Source organism: Ochotona curzoniae, unplaced genomic scaffold (assembly GCF_017591425.1).
Source record: "Ochotona curzoniae isolate NIBS_2020 unplaced genomic scaffold, NIBS_Ocur_1.0 scaffold_1852, whole genome shotgun sequence".
Taxonomy (NCBI): domain Eukaryota; kingdom Metazoa; phylum Chordata; class Mammalia; order Lagomorpha; family Ochotonidae; genus Ochotona; species Ochotona curzoniae.
In genome coordinates, this window is record NW_024467087.1 from 23,051,049 (window position 1) to 23,067,394 (window position 16,346).

The window sequence follows — 16,346 nt, forward strand, 5'->3', positions numbered from 1 at the left end:
CGGCAGCCCCGCTTCCCTTCCAGCTCCCTGCCTGTGGCCCGGGAAGGCAGTCGAGGACGGCCCAAAGCTTTGGGACCCTGCACCCGCGTGGGAGACCCGGAAGAGGCTCCTGGCTTCGGATCGGCATAGCATCGGCCTGTTGCGCTCACTTGGGGAGTGAATCATTGGACGGAAGATCTTCCTCTCTGTCTCTCCTCTCTGTATATCCGCCTTTCCAATGAAAAAATAATAAAAATAAATCTTTAAAAAAAAAAAAAAAAACCATTTAAGGAGAACAACATATGTATTTTTTTTAATAACTTAAAGATAAATGTCTATCCTTTTTGTTTGTTATTCCTTCCAGGAAGTATAACTGTTTTGTTTTTCTTTTTACTAGATTTAAACCCTTACTCATGATAGGGCAGTCTGGCACTAACTATAGTTGAGTTCATCAGAAATAGAAAATCGTGGGCCTGGCATGGTAGCCTAGTGGCTAAAGTTCTCGCCTTGCATGTGTCAGGATCCCTTATGGGCACCAGTTCTAATCCCAGTGGCTCCACTTCCCATCCAGCTCCCTGCTTGTGGCCTGGGAAAGCATCTGAGTACAGCCCAAAGCTTTGGGCCCCTGCACCCGCGTGGGAGACCAGGAAGAAATTCCTGGCTTCTGGCTTCAGATCAGTGCAGCTATGGCTATTGCAGCCACTTGGGAGTGAATCACCAGATGGAAGATCTTCCTCTCTGTCTCTCCTCCTCTGTATATCTGACTTTCCAATAAAAAAATAAATCTTAAAAAATACATAGAAAATATATCTTTTAAGCATTTAAAAATAATCACTTATGGAAAGTTCTTAGAAGCCCTAGATGAGAAAGGCAGGTCTCTACATTTTCTAATAAAACCTATGGTTTACACTGCATAATGTAATCCATTAGAATAATATTCTATAAGTGACAAATAATTTACAGGAAATTCACCTATTTAGTAATGCTTCATAAAAAATTAACATTTTTCCAGAATACTAACTTTATTAGCTTCACTATGTTAACATCTCAAGAAGAATTAACTTTGAAATACATCAACTTATGATGCCATCTATTAAACAGAAAGGAAAGGTGATACATTTTGGGTTTTACTTTAGAAGGGATTTAATTCAATGATGTGATTTGTCCCTACTTAAAAACAGAAGATGGAACTTTTGAACTGGTGTGGAGGAATGAATAGGATTTTGTCAGTGGAAAGGCAGGCACAGGCAGAAGGAGCAGCATGCAGAGAAGCACTGGCACTGCCTGACAATGCTTTTTTCTCTATGGCCTGAGGACAAGTGCAGGTGGAGGTGTGGCAGGAGACGAAGTAGGATAAATTGCTGGGGCCATGTTTGAAGAATCTGGAAGGCCATAAGGAATCTGGGCTTTTTAGGACAATTTAAAAAAAGTGAAATTATCTGTTAAATTTTTACTTGAAAGGCAGATTTACAGGGAGATGGAAAGAAGGGAAGACAGAGGGAAGGAGGGAGGGCGGAAAGTAAAAAGGCAGAGAGAGAGAGCGAGCGAGAGAGAGAGAGTTCTTCCATCTGCTGGTTGGCTCTCCAAATGGCTTCAATGCCTGAAACTGAGCCAACCCAAAGCCAAAAACCAGGAGCCTCTTCCGGGTCTCCCACATGGGTGCAGGGTCCCAAGGACTTGGGTCATCCTCCACTGGTTTCCCAGGTGACAAATAGGGAGCTGGATCAGAAGTGGAGCAGCCAGGAAATGAACCAGGGACCATATGGGATGCAGAGGTTTAGCCTTCTGTGTCATGGTGCCTGTCCCATAACTTTGACTTTCTGTCATTCACCAGAAGGAATCACTCTAAGCTTTTATGGAGAGTTCAGCACACGAAAGGGTCCCTCAGCATAGGAGCCTTGCACAGGGCTACCTGGGCAGGAGAGATGGCATACTGGGAACAAGTGTGAGTTTATGGGTGTGAGTTGCAAGAGTCTATAGTACAGATGAGGAGGGCATGAGAGAGCAGAGCAGATGGGCACAGAGAAAAGGGGACAGGCTTGCTTGTTAGAAAAGATCCAAGTTACAGGATTTGGTGACTGAAGTGGAAATGGAGTGAAAAGAGGAGCTGAAGTAACCATTAGGTTTCTCTGCGTGAAAGGAAGCTGGTCTCAGCCATTAGGGATCTCAGAAGATGAGAGACTCATCAGGAGGGCATATGAGTCTTAAGTTTGATGTGCCTAGGGCAGCATGGAGTTATAAGTGTCCAACAGCAGGTTCTGATTCTGCCATTGGAAACAGGCACAAATCAGTGGGGGAAAAAACAAGGCTCTGCTAAGTTCTGCTATTTTCTATTTATGTGGCTTTGAATAAGTCACTTTGTTTCCCTAGCTTCACCTGTAAATTCAAAGCTTTAGAGGTTTGTCAGTAGGTATGAAGCCAGATAGGAGGAAAAGGTTCTGGTATTTCATTGCATAATAGAGTGAGCATATGTAGCAATAATGCATTATATATTATTCTATATAATATTGCTATATAGAATATATCATTATCACATATGATTATATACAACATACATTATACACATAACTATTCATATATTATACACTATATAATGTATTGTTACATATTACATTGTTATATATTATATGTAATGATGTGTTACATAAAATTGTTAGAGAGGATTTAGAATGTTCTCACCACAAAGAAATGATAAATGTTTGAGGTGCCAGATATGCTCAGCATCCTGATTTTAACATGATATAATATTTACATGTATTCAAACATCACAAGGCACACATATGTATGTACAATTATTAGATATAAATTAAAATCAGATTTTAAGAATTAAAATAAAATAAGGTTTAACTGAGAAGCTGGATGCAAAGCCCAGTTCCTAGCCCATAGTAAGCACCCTCAAAAGTGGTTAGACATTATGATTTATGTGGTAGAGATTTTGGAGTCATAAAGCACTGTGATGCTTGCCCAACTCATTCTCTCTCTCTAACGGAAAGTATGGTTAGAAGCAAGCTCAAGTAGATGGGAAAAAGGAAGCTAAGGGAGGCACTCAGAGGGGAATGGCAACACATAGGGACTGGCCATACCAGATGACCCAGACAGGCCAGGTAAGAGAGAAGTGTTGAAGAGCTGGAAAGACATCCGGGTGACTTAGGGAAGGGAGGTCACAAAAGCCAAGAGGAGACCCGTACAATCAAATACTGTGACACAGATCAGATAAAGGGTGAAAGGTCTAGGGTCTGGTAACTGGTGGTCCCCTGGTGCTTGCACCAGGTGGCTGCAAAAAGTTTATGGAAAAATGAAATGACAATAATGCACATATCCCATGAACCATTAAAAAACATTTGTGGACAGCTCTGGTACAGGTTATAAAGACCACAGATGGTTGCAACTCTTGTGGTATGTGTGTGTGTGTGTGTGTGTGTTGTGTGTGCATGTATGTACTGTCAGATTCCTTCCACAGTCAGTTGGGGTGGAGTTGGGGGCTGTGATGCGGTTTGCTTTCCTTTCAGTTTGCCCTGAACTCTATTCTCTGCCTCACTCCCCTCCCTGGGATGTAACTGACCAAAGTTTAGTAGTGGGTCTTGTAGCTATGGAATCAAGCAGAACTAACAATCTCCATATAGATGGAATCTACACAAACTGACCTTGGTAAAACTCATTTTAATGGACACATTCCTATATATGGAAGAACACAGCCTTTTTTTGAATAACGTGAAAAATTCCGTCTTACCTAAAACAGTGAGGGAAACCCCTCGATAAAGGGCCAGGAACCCTTCCTGTTGATAAATAGTAGAAAAGGCATGGAGAAGCCCTTTGTAAGATGGCTCCAGCATATTCTGAACCATCAACCGGGTTTTGATGAGGTCTGTAGGATATGTCACAATGGTGGAAACCATGCCTGCGAGACTCCCAGCCACGATGGAGCTCCACTGGGAAATATGGCCTAGATCATCCATGAACAGCACGACAAACCTGGGAGAAAATAGGGATAAAGCCCAAAGGAATCAGCTGTGGACTGTGCCAGGGTGCCCTACATGACTTCTCACAACATTTTCCTAGACTGGAAGCACTTTACAAGTGAAGATTATTATAGCACTGTGTGAGGGGTCTTGAAAAAGGTCATGGAAAATATATCTTATTAGATACATATGGATTTAAAACATTTTTGCACCAAAATATACTTATCTTTTACTTCCTTTTCTCATGAACTTTTGAAGTCTCTGACACTAGTATTAATGGATAACATTTAAATGCCACTGTATTTATATCACACTAGTTGTCTATAAGGAATGGATGCCCAACCTTCATATTTTATATCTACTGTAAGACCTTCCCTTTTCACTTTGTTCCTCTCTTCTATCTGCATAAATGTCAACCTTGGTTTGCCTGTGGGGTGTAACTACACAGAAGTACTTGGTCCATGCTAAGTTGTGAGGCACTCATTTTGCTTTGAGACCTAAAAAGAATGAAATGTTTTGACATGATGATTTTGAATATTCCAGGAATTGAGTTTCAGAAATGCATTGGCCAAGGTCACTAATTATACCTCCAAGGTGACAAATACAAAGCATAACTAGATATCATTTCTCACACAGCAAATTGGCAAAGATTATAAAGCCTGATAATACTGGTTGATGGTGAGGATGTATGGAAGGAAGACTTTCCATCCACTGCTGCGAGGAATGTGAACTGGTGTGGTCACTTTGCAGTAGCTAGGAAAGTGTTAGAGACATCTACATCTATTCAAGCTATTCCATCTCTAGGTGTACACCCTGGAAAAACTACTGCATATGTACAAGGGAAACATATACAGTATTATTGGTGAGTATGACAATGTGCACAACTTTAATGTCCACTGGAAGGGGAAAGGATACATGACAGTATGATTCTGGAAAGGTTATTATGCAGTTAAAATTAATGAATCTTGGGGCTGGTATGGTGGTATAGCATGCTAACCTGCTGTCTGCAGGATCAACATCTAATATAGGTAGCAATTCATGTCCTAGCTTCTCCACTTCCCATACAGCTCCCTGTTTGTAGACTGGAATGGCAGTGGAAGATAGCCCAAAGCCTTGGCACCTCTGCACCCATGTGGGAGACCTGGAGGCTCCTGGCTTTGGATTGGCTCAGCTCTGGGTATTGCAGCCACTTGGGGAGTGAACCAATAGACAGAAAATCTTTCTCTCTGTCCCTCCTTCTCTGTAAATTTGCCTTTCAAATAAAAATAAATAAATAAACCTTTTTAAAACAATCAATGAACTAACCTATACAGCAATATAGATAAATCACAAAAATCTAGTGTTGAATAAAAAAAGAAGGTGCAGAGTGATCTACTGTGTATGATAATGTCTAATTTAGAAGTGTATTCTGTAAACTTGTATCATTAATGGGTAGACAGACATACACAGAGAGATTTAACAATAGAACCCTTGGGAAAGTAGGGAGGGGATGCAACTGGGCTTTATCTATAGTGTTTTATCTATTGTATTTTTAAAAAAGATATTTAAAGTATCTTTCTCACCAACTACCTTTATGCTGTCAAATTCTGATGTGGGTATGTGAATATTTGTTAGTCTGCTTTTACAACTTTTCCAAAAATGGCTGGGGGGGGGTATGCTTTTTAAAATGTGAAATAGAAGCCAGGCTATTGCAATCCCTCCTCTTAGAAGCAGGGCATTCTTAGTCGCAAGGGCCTACTTGGCAGAACTCATTAGAAGGGGACTATTACAGCATACACATTCATGCCAGCAAGTTTTTGCCAGCAAGTGGGGGTAAGGAGAGGAGGAGATGGATAATGATAGGTTGAATGGAGCTAGGCTAAAAGAAGAGCCTTTTATTATTTATTTATTTATTTATTTATTTATTATATTTTTTTTGGAGGGGGGGGGAATGGTAGCGTCCCCAGCCCTTTAGCTTTCAACCCTCTGGTGAAGAGGTGCATTTCCTGTTCCTCCAGCCATTAGTAGGCTAGAGTCCTATGAATGGTAAGAGTGAGAGGCTAAGTGAAGCCATTTCCAAAGGGTCCTAGGACAGCTGTTGGTGCTCCTAAACGCTTTTGGTCTAAAATATCTCCTTCAAGCAAAAGAGAATCTTGACTTCATTTTTATCAGCCTACCTCAACTTTCTCGATCGGAACAGTCATTTCAGTTAAGCAGCCACTTGGAAAAATGCAGGTAAGTAAAGCTGTCGTTCCTCAATGCCTCAGCTTACTGCATGTACACTTGCTAATTGCCTCTTCTTCTGTCCCCTGGCTAGTCACATCAAAGAACTTTCGAAGGGGCTGAGGAATGAGAGGAAGTGAACATGCTCAGCTGGGTGGAAGTAAGAGTGGGATAGTCCTCAGCAAGTTAGAAAAACCTAGAAGGTGATGTTCGAAGTGCCAAAGAAACATCATTTATTCTCTTTGCTCCACTCTTACTGCCCAATGCAATTGGCCACCTGTTTACAGAATATGTCAGACACTGTGCTAGCACTCAGCATGGCTCAAAAGTTTAACAGTCCTGATAACAGACAAGGAAATTACTGATGGGCCAACTGGATGAGAAATAGGCTCAATGAATAATTTCAACTAGGAAGATCCTTACAGCATATCAGTTTGTCTTACAAAGTAAGGTCTTACTATCAAATATCAAATATATAAAGACTAAGAGTTACAAACCTCAGCCACTCAGAATATCACAAGATATATGGTCCATGGACCCAGGGTGGTAGCCTAGTGGCTAAAGTCCTCACCTTGCATGCACAGGAATCCCATATGGGCACTGGTTCATGTCTTGACTCTCCATGTCCCATCCAGCTCCCTGCTCGTGGCCAGGGAAAGCAGTAGAGGATGGTCCAAAGCTTTGGGACCCTGCACGCCTATGGGAGACCTGAGAGAGATTCCTGGCTCCTGACTTTGGATCAGCTCAGCTCCAGCCTTTGCAGCCACTTGGGAAGTGAACCAGCGGATGGAAGATCTTTCTTTGTATCCTTTCTGTAAATCTGGCTTTCCACTAAAAATAAATAAATATTAAAAAAAAAAGGATATATGAGCCGATCTTGGAGTGCATGTATCAGGACTGGGTCTCCTCAGTTGTTGATGCCTATGCAATAGACAGCATGCCAAGTACACACAGGGGACGTGCTAGCCAGCTCATCTAGGTCATTAGAGGATATGGAGTGAATTGTCAGAGGATAGAATGCAGAACAAGTTGGACTGCTCTCCTGGCCAAGTTTTGCCAAGTAAGTGTCTGGGTCTGTGGATGCACTAAGGTGGACATGGTCAGTCAACAGACCTTGGAAATCTTTTTTCTCTACCCTGGAGCAATGAAGCCCACAACATCTCAAAACTACCAAAAGCACTTAAGTAATACTCTTGGAACATTCTTCCCCATAGTGGGATCTCTAAGGCATCATAGAATAACCATCTCCTATCCCCAGTGCTGGTGTAGTTTGACAAGGAATAGTCCCATCCATTTCCCCCTGCTTGCGGACACAGAAGAAAAAGAAAAAAAAAAAAAAAGAAAGAAAAGAAGAACTGAAACATTTGTTCCACCCGCCTTTCTCCATACCTCAAACCTCCCCAGCCTAATCAGAGGCCAACATGGACATGCATCCTTCATAACTATCTAAAGAATATTAAAAATAAAGCAAAAAAAATTATGCTAAAAAAGAAGAGTCAAATGCAATCCATTTTTTTTTTCTCAGACCCATACTATCTGATACAGAGACAACAGCAACCAGTGCTTTCCCTTAGACAAGGTAGGCCTCCTGATGGACCACCAGTGACATCATCCCAGTCTGTATCTTTTTATTTCTTTTAAGATTTATTTGTTTGAAAGGCAGAATGACAGAAGCATGGAGAAAAATAGAGAGCTCTTCCATCTGATGGTTCACTCCTCAAATGCTGCAACAGCTGGGGCTGCTGAATGTGGCACAGTAGCTCAACTAGCTAATCCTTTACCTCCAACTGGGTGCTGGTTCATGTCCCGGCTGCTCTTTTCATCCAGCTCCTTGCTTGTGGCCTGGGAAAGCAGCAGAAGATGCCTCAAAGCTTTGGAACCCTGCACTCACGTGGGAGACCCAGAAGAATCTCCTGCCTCCTGGCTGGATGGGCTCAGCTTCAGCCGTTACAGTCACTTGGGGAGTGAACCAGTAGATGGAAGATCTTTCTGTCTCTTTTTCTTTCTACCTTTCCAATAAAGATAAATCAATCTTTAAAAATATCAACCAAACAAACAACCGAACCTCAAACCAAACCAAACCAAACCAGATGGCAGACCAGGCTCAAGCCAGGAACCTGGAACTCCATTTGAGTCTTCCTTGTGAATTAGGGGTCCAAAGACTTAAGTCATCTTCCACTGCTCTTTTAGGCACATTAGCAAGGAGATGGATCAGAAGGGAAGCGGCCAGTACTCTAACTGGTATCCATATGGAATACCAGTGTCATAGGCTGTAGTTTAACCTACTGTGCCACTATGCCCATTTCATGGTATCTGTCTCCTAAACTCCTGTCTGATGGGGTGAAGCAGTAGCGTTTCCATGCCTGCTCTTTATCACCCCCATTCACACATGCTCAGAGCCTTTTCCAGGTGGAGGGGATGAGCTACACTTCCTTTCAATCAGTGCAGATATAACAAACACCTTGGGTATATGTGATCAGAACTGTCAACACATCAGCCTAACATGGGCTGGCAGCCTATAAAGCTAAACATAAACTCATGAAGGCTATGCAATAGAGAAATTATGTTGATTACAAACTATTTTAGTGCTCTGTGAACCCAAAGCAAGTTTACACGGAGAGACAAGGGATCAGTTGCAGAACAAAGCCAGGGTGAGGGAGGTGCATTTCTTCTTTTTGATGCATTTGAAAGCCACTTGTTGTGTAGGTAATATTTGTTATAAGATTCCAGCTTCCCTTACTTTGAGTATCTCCCTCTCTCTCTCTGTAGTTCTGTCTTCCAAATAAATAATTTTTTTTAAAGATCTTAGCTTCCCAGTAGAGTATTGAATATATTCTTGATCATGAGTCCAGGGGTGCAGTGGTGGAGAGTTTAGAACTAAGAAATCAGGAGACCTGGATTCAAGTTCCAGGTCTGCCATTAATTGTGTTTCTGATTATTTAGTTATTTATTTATTCATTTTTAAGATTTATGTTTTTATTTGAAAGGCAGGGTTTTGGAAAGCAGAGGGAGAGAGAGAGAGATCTTGCATCTATTGGTTCACTCCCCAAATGTTTGCAAAGGCTGGAGCTGAGCCCATTGAAAGCCAGGAGCCTGGAGCTTCTTCTGGGTCTCCCACACGAGTACAAGGGCCTAAGGATTTGGGCCATCCTCCACTGCTTTCCCAGGCCATAAGCGGGGAGCCTAGGAGGTGTCCATATGGGATGCTGGCGCCATAGGTGGAGGCTTAGCCTACTACAGCACTTAGCCACCTCCATGAATGATGCATTTAACCACTCAGTTGCCTGATCATGTGGAATGTTTATTCTGTGTTCAAACTCAAGATCAAATGCTGTATAAGTGCCTAGAGTTAAGTTGAAAATTCAGGGTCAGGCAAAAGTAAAAATTAGCCAGTATGATGCACCAAGAGTATTATGTTTATGTCAGAAAGAAAGCATTATGCTGAATTGACCACGTTGCTTCCTAAGTATGCTTTGCCATTCACTGAAATACTTCCTTTATGTTTCCTGAGAGAAAAAAAAATCCTGCAGGAAAACAATTTATTAGCAAACCTAGCTGAGGTCACTTTCAGGTTTTTCTCTCCCACACAGCTCCTCTTCTCTGCTTCCACTGTCATCAGTCTATTTCAAGTACCCTCTGTTGCCACGTGAACTAGTGCAACAGGTTCCTAACTAGTCTTACCACCCCCAATCTTCCTTCTCTCTAGTCATTCTAATGTGCCATCATTGAAACTAATTGCTTTAATCACAGCACTGCCATGCCCTGTTAGCAAAAAACAAAACAAAACAAAAACAAAAAAACCCCACCCCCCCCAAAAAAAACCCCACAAAACAAAAATCCTACCACAGCTATCCTGGCATATCAAGTCAAGTCTAAATTCCTTAAGCTCACTCTCCAAGCTCTGATTGCAACCTGCTTTTCTGCCTGCATTTCCAGTCATGCCACATGTGTTTCTCACCTCTGTGCCATCTCTGACACTGCCAGTAATATCTTTGTTCCTCATATTTGCCTAAGGTCAAACTGATGTTCCTCCCACCTCCCTCCTCTGTGACATCTGCACACTTCTTCCTCATCAGAAATATAAACTGCCACAGCATGCTATCCAAGGCAAACAAGGTAACACAGCTTTACTCTCGTTGACAAGCTAGTTTTATTATCCTATTACCCTGTAAACTCCTGGGCCACTTTCATACCTGCACTGTCTGCAGCATCACACATGGTGAGTACTTCCTGTAGCCTAATGCAATTCACACCAAATGAAGACAGAGAGGAAGGCTAAGTGATGCAATAGAAAAAGTATGAGTTTTGGTGTCCAGGCTAGGTGATGGAATTCAGCTCTGTTAGTATGGTGTGAGACATCTGAGCTCAATTCTGCATCTGTAAAATGGGTATTAGGCTTTCTTTGCTATGGATCTTACAGCACAGCAGGCAGAGCTGTGAATATCAAATGATGTGTGCATGCCAGCAAAATAGCCACTTCAACCACAAGCCTTGTAAGGTTCTTCCCCGAGCCTCATCCACCTCAGTTTGTGGAGCATACTGGGAAGTGGGGAAACATTCAATTATTCCCACTCAGAGGACAACTATTGACGGACAGTGGGACAGATGCTGTAGAGGGAAAGGAGGGCTGGTGAGGGAAGACAGGCTTGTCACAAATGCCACAGGATCCTACCCATGAGCCTCTTGGCAGAGGCACATCAGGGATTCTGCTGCCAGGCAGAGGCAGCGTGAAGGCTGACTTAGAGCATTGGTGATTTGGGTGATCCCTTCCAGCTTGTTGGTGGTGGCTGGGAGGCCCTTTCGCCTCTGGTCTTTTTCAAGGGACAACGCCAAAGCAAAAGTCTTTGAGTGTTAGCCACCAAGGCTGAGCTCTGCGGTCAAGACAGACTGGCTCTCCCAGTTCCTGTAAGCTGTTTGTCTAATTCAGAGCCAAGGCCCTTGAGTAATGAACATAGGGATCATCCTCCCCCTACCCCTGCCCTACAAGACACCTCCTGTTTCTGGATTGCAGTCACCAGCCTTTCCCTGTCCAGGGAATGTTTCTGGCACACATGCATGGGTCTTTGTTCCGTAGGAGCAGCTGTGAAGTAAGCATGGGAAATGTAGGAAAAGGTCACAGATGAGGCCAGTGGGCCAGTGGGCCGTTGGGGGGTGAGTGCGTGCAGTGGGCTAAAGGGACATTGCAGCTTAGGGAGGGGAGACTGCAGTCCCTGGCCGCATCCTCCAGTTAAGCTTCTTTCAAGCTGGGAGGTTGAGTGGGTAGAAATGGGTGGCCCCTCTGTGGTAATAAAAATTTATTGTTATTGGAAAGGCAGATTTACAGAGAGAGAGAGAGAACCGATCCCAAGCCAAGAGCCAGGAGCTTCCTCTGAGTCTCTCACATGGGTTCAGGGGTCCAAGGACTTGAGCCATCCTCCACTGCTTTTCCATGCCATTAGCAAGGAGCTGGATAGGAAGTGGAGCAGTTGAGATTAGAACCAGTGCCCACATGGGATGCCGGTATTACAAGGCAGATTAGCTTGGGGAGTGCTAGTGCTGGCCCTTCTCTGTGCTCAAAAGCCTTGGGCCTCTCTCCTTAGCAAGTACTGCCTTCTTGGGGTGTTGGTAATAATACAGACACAGTTACACACATATATACAACCTTTAAAATGCTGTCTTTCCACCTAAGCCTGCCAAACCAACATTTCGCACATTGTGGGATGGAGGGGATGGTCCAGAGTCATCCCTCTGGAGAACGGGTCCTCAAATCTCCACTCGTTCCATTCCACCTCCTTGCCCTGTCAATTTAAGCAAATCTCTTTGGGCGATGGTGCGTGCTATAAAACCGAGGCTTTCAGGGTACAAATCTCAAAAGGCAACAGAAAAAAAAAAAAAAAAACCAGGGGCATTGTGCTTTGGGGTCCTTAGATAGGTGACCTCTGGCCCACGTGACCCGGAAGGGCCCGCCCACCACTGGGCCCCGTCGGCGCAGGCTTGCAGCGGCCTCCCGGCTTCCCAATTCCCCGGCTCTGTCCGCGCCACCCGGCTCTTACTTGCGGTAGGCGGCGAGCTGCACGACGCTACAGGGGAAGAGGCGCAGACACGCCACCGCGTTCCCCTTCCACAGGGCCCGGGGCCCCTCGGCCCTCCACACCCGGCGCCCTGTGGCCCACGGCCCCCGGGCGCGGCCTCGCGCCACGCCGCCGACCTGGGCCAGCACGGTGGCGAGCTCCAGGGGCGCGGTGAGGCTGAGGCTGAGCGCGCCCGCCAGGCCGGCGCAGAGCAGCCGCTGGCTGCCGGTTAGCCGACCGTCCCGCCTCCACGTCGCCATCCAGCCTCGTCCCGGCCCGGGATACAGCGCGTGGCTCGGGCCCCAGCCTCTGTGGCCATAGGCGGCGAGGGCGGGCCAGGCCCCGCCCGGCGTGGGGCGGACCCGCGGGGCGGGACTGGAAGCCCGGTTCCTGCCCGAGCTGGGCCGCAAGGCTGAAGGTGAGGTCGGGGACCCAGACCACGCAAGCTCTGCTCCTCAGCCACCCACTTTGAGTTGGGAAATAGTCGCCATGTTCTTCCCAGGCCCAGCCTGGCTGAACTTAGTTCTAGGTATTCAGCATTCCCACGCCACCTTCTCGTTTGCTCTCTTGGGTCCCTTCCCACAGTGCACCTCGCCGTCTTCCTTCAGTCTGTTTTACGTGTTCAAGGAAAAAAAAAATCTTGAAGCTTTCTCAATGCAGAAAAGGAAATCTTAACAACTACAGCTGCCACCTCTTGCATGCTTGTCAAATGCAAGGCCTTTCCTATGTTGTCCGAGGTAAGCCTGGAAACAGTTGGGCATATCCTTACTTGGAGAAGCTGAAGGTATGGATGCCACAACTGGATTCTGGAGCCTGCTTTAGAATCTTGGTCCTACAGTTCATCAGCTGTGTGATCTTTGGGAAGTCACTTAACCTCTCTGTGCCCTCAGATAGTTTCTTGCTACTAGGACTAGATATTAAGGAGTACATGAATAAGACTGGTAGAGATAAGCAGGATGTATGTATTATGATTAGACAATATTTATAGAAGAAGCCAGGATACAGATATTGGCTTGCTGGAGATTGCACAGCTGCCATAAGACTGAATCAGAATCCACATGTAGGTTGGGTTTATGCCAACTTCCACTACAGGTTACACTCAGTGTCCTCTGGGCCTGTAAGGGAATATAACTCCAGTGCAGGCACCCAAGTGCTTGTCTTAGCTGGGAGGACAACAGACAAAAGTAACTTGACCAGAATCAAGGCTTTTTAAAATCAGATTCTGGGGGGACTGGCACAAGAGCTCACTGGCTAAAACTCCACCTCCAAGTGCTGATTCTCATTCCTGCTGCTCCACATCCTATCCAGCTCCCTTCTTGAGGCTTCGGAAAGCAAACAACAGCCCAAAGCCTTGGGTCTCTGCACCTGTGTGAGAGACCCGGAAGAAGCTCCTGGCCCTTGGCTTCAGATCAGCTCAGCTCTGGCCTTTGCAGCCATTTGTGGAGTGAACCAGCAGATGGAAGATCCTTCTCTCTCCATCTCTCCTTATCTCTACAAATATAACTTTGCAATAGAAGTAAATAAATCATTTTTAAAAGGTAAGGTTTTTTAAAAAGTTTTTATTTATTTGAAAAAGAGAGACCCAGAGAGTGAGATTTTCCCATCTACTGGTTCAGTTCCTGGATGGCTGCGATGACCAGGGCTTGGTCATACTGAAGCCAGGAGCTTCATCAGGGTCTCCTGTATGGCTGACCCGAGCCCAAACACGCAGCTAATTCTCCACTGCTTTCCTCAGTCAGAGAGCCGGATCAGAAATGGAACAGCTCACCATGAACTGTACCTGTATGGGATGCTGGTGTCATAGGCAGTGGCTTTAACTCTTGTGCAACATGTTGGCCCCTAAGAAGATTTAAAAAAATTGTATTTCTTCATCTTTTTAAGTTTTATTTCTTTTTATTTACAGAGAGAAGGAGAGACGGAAATATTTTCCATCCACTGGCTAACTCCCCAAGTGGCCACAATGGCCAGAACTAAGCTGATCCAAATCCAGGAGCCAGGAGCTTCTCTTCCAGGTCTCCCATGCGGGTGCAGGGTTCCAAGGTTTGGTTGGTCCACGATTGCTTTCCCAGGCCACAAGCAAGGAGCTGGATGGGAAGCAGGGCCGCTGGGGTACGAACTGGTGCCCACATGGAATCCTGGTTCATGCAAGGTGAGGACTTTAACCACTGGATTACCACTCCGGGCTTTCACTTTTTTTTTAAGCTATATACTTTGCTTCAAACTCAGTATTATGGGGAGAGAGAGAGATCTTTCATTGATGGATTCACTTCCCAAATGACTGCAACAGTCAGAGCTGGGCTGGTCTGAAGCCAGGAGCTAGTACCTTTTTCTGGGTCATGCAAATGGGTGCAGGGATCCAAGACCTTGAGCCATTCTGCTTTTCCAGACCATTAACAGGGAGCAGGGTCAAAAGTGGAGCAGCTGGGACTATAGTCAGTGCCCATGTGGGCTGCTGGCGCCAGAGGCTGAGGATTAGTTTACTGTGCCCTTAAAACATTTTTGTCCCATAATTGTAAACTTAATAATTATAAACTTAAACACTTTTTGTCCCATAATAATTGTACATATTCGGATATGGTGTGATATTTTGACACTTTTATGGAATGGACAGCTTAGTGTGCTAAACATACCCGCTGTGTCAAACATTTACAGTCATGTATTATACATTTCAGATCAGCTGGAAAAAGGGCTTTTGAATGGATCCAACACAGAGGAATGAAGGAGCCTTGTGAAAAGGCGTTGCAGGCTTTTGATTGGAAGGACTTGTTCTGAGGGCAGAAACCTTGTTCTGCCCTCAGCAGCAGAGGAATGCTGAATCTTCGTGTTTTGTGAGTGCTCCTTTTTTTTTCCCCCTGAAAGCTCATACCCTGGTTGTGGGCTGTTGGGTAAAGTATGGCTCTGAAGATGAGACCTGAAAGGGGTTTTAAGTGAAGTTTGGGAGTGACAGTAAGGAAACCTCTACAGGTTCCAATGTTGTGCTAAAGAACCCTGCTGGGCTGGATCCTACAGCTCCTTGTGGGAACCCCACACTGGGGGTTGAAAACAATTAATGATCACCCTATTAACTGCACATGGGGTCAACTGAGCAGTGTTATTTTGTTTTGCTTTAAGGCAACCTGTATGAACACTTCAACTGTAGCACCTAGGAAACCAGACACACCATTTGCTCCAGCCCTGATGTTCTTTGGTCTTCAGCAGAAGGAAGATTTTCATGTGAACCAGAGGTGAGGCAGAACCCTGTTAGTCTTCTTACCTGTTACCCAAAGGAGAAGGTGTACTTATGGCCTATTTTAACCCTGAAAGTGAAACATGTATGTTTTCCACTGCAGGTAAATTGAAGGGCAAAATGATTAATAGCCAAGTATGCACCCGATGGCTTTTGTCTTTACAAGGTAAGGTGTTAAGAAAGTATGCTTATAATGGCTCAGCAAGGATTGCATGCTTTTGCTAAATGTTGGGCACACAATATACCCATTTTATTATTTTTTAGTTTTAAAAGATACTTGTTTTTATTTATTAATATTTATTTATTTTCATTGCAAAGTCAGATTTAGAGACAGAAAGAGAGACAGAGAGAAAGCTTCTCTATCTACTGGCTCACTCCCCGAGTGGCCAAAACAGCCGGAACTGGACCGATCTGAGGCCAGGATCTAGGAGCTTCTTCTGGGTCTCCTGCATGGGTGCAGGGTCTCAAGGCTTTGGGCTATGCTCTACTGCTTTCTCAGGCCATAAGCAGGGAGCTGAAAGGGAAGTAGAGCCACCTGGATATAAACTGGTGCCCATATGGGATCCTGGCACATGCAAGGCAAAGACTTTTATCCAGTAGGGTACCATGATGGGCCCTATATACCCATTTTAAATATAAACCCTTCAGAATATCCTATGTTTGGATTATGACTCATTGACTCGAATTTCACTGTCGTTTTTGTATAATTGCCGAAAAGGCTGAAGAATATCATTGGTTAAACATCTTTAACTTTGGCAAATGTACATGACAGAAGATTGGGATACTGTGCTAAAAATTAAAATGTGGGGGCCAGTGTGTTGGCAGAAGAAGCTAATCCTCTGTATCTAAGTTGCAGATTTCTATTTGGGTGCCTGTTGGTGTCCCGGCAGCTCCGCTTCCCATCCAGCTCCCTGCTTGTGGCCTGGGAAA

At 44.6% G+C, this 16,346-nt stretch overlaps 1 protein-coding gene and 1 long non-coding RNA gene across 2 annotated transcripts in view; one reads left to right on the forward strand and one right to left on the reverse strand.

Moving 5' to 3' along the window:
* The window catches only part of SLC25A43 (solute carrier family 25 member 43), a 43,695-nt gene extending 31,179 nt beyond the window's left edge, over positions 1-12,516 (reverse strand). Inside the window, exons 1-2 of the mRNA XM_040999939.1 lie at positions 12,173-12,516; positions 3,710-3,951 (exon numbers count right to left, since the gene is read on the reverse strand). Coding sequence (XP_040855873.1) covers positions 3,710-3,951; positions 12,173-12,450 — 520 coding nt within the window. The 5' untranslated portion in view covers positions 12,451-12,516. The remainder of the gene's footprint in view (positions 1-3,709; positions 3,952-12,172) is intronic.
* A 21-nt stretch (positions 12,517-12,537) lies between these two features.
* Positions 12,538-15,582, forward strand: LOC121169365. The gene is made up of 4 exons (XR_005885846.1): positions 12,538-12,608; positions 14,863-15,018; positions 15,302-15,414; positions 15,520-15,582. It is a non-coding gene; the product is annotated as an uncharacterized LOC121169365 (long non-coding RNA).
* Positions 15,583-16,346: the final 764 nt, after the last annotated feature.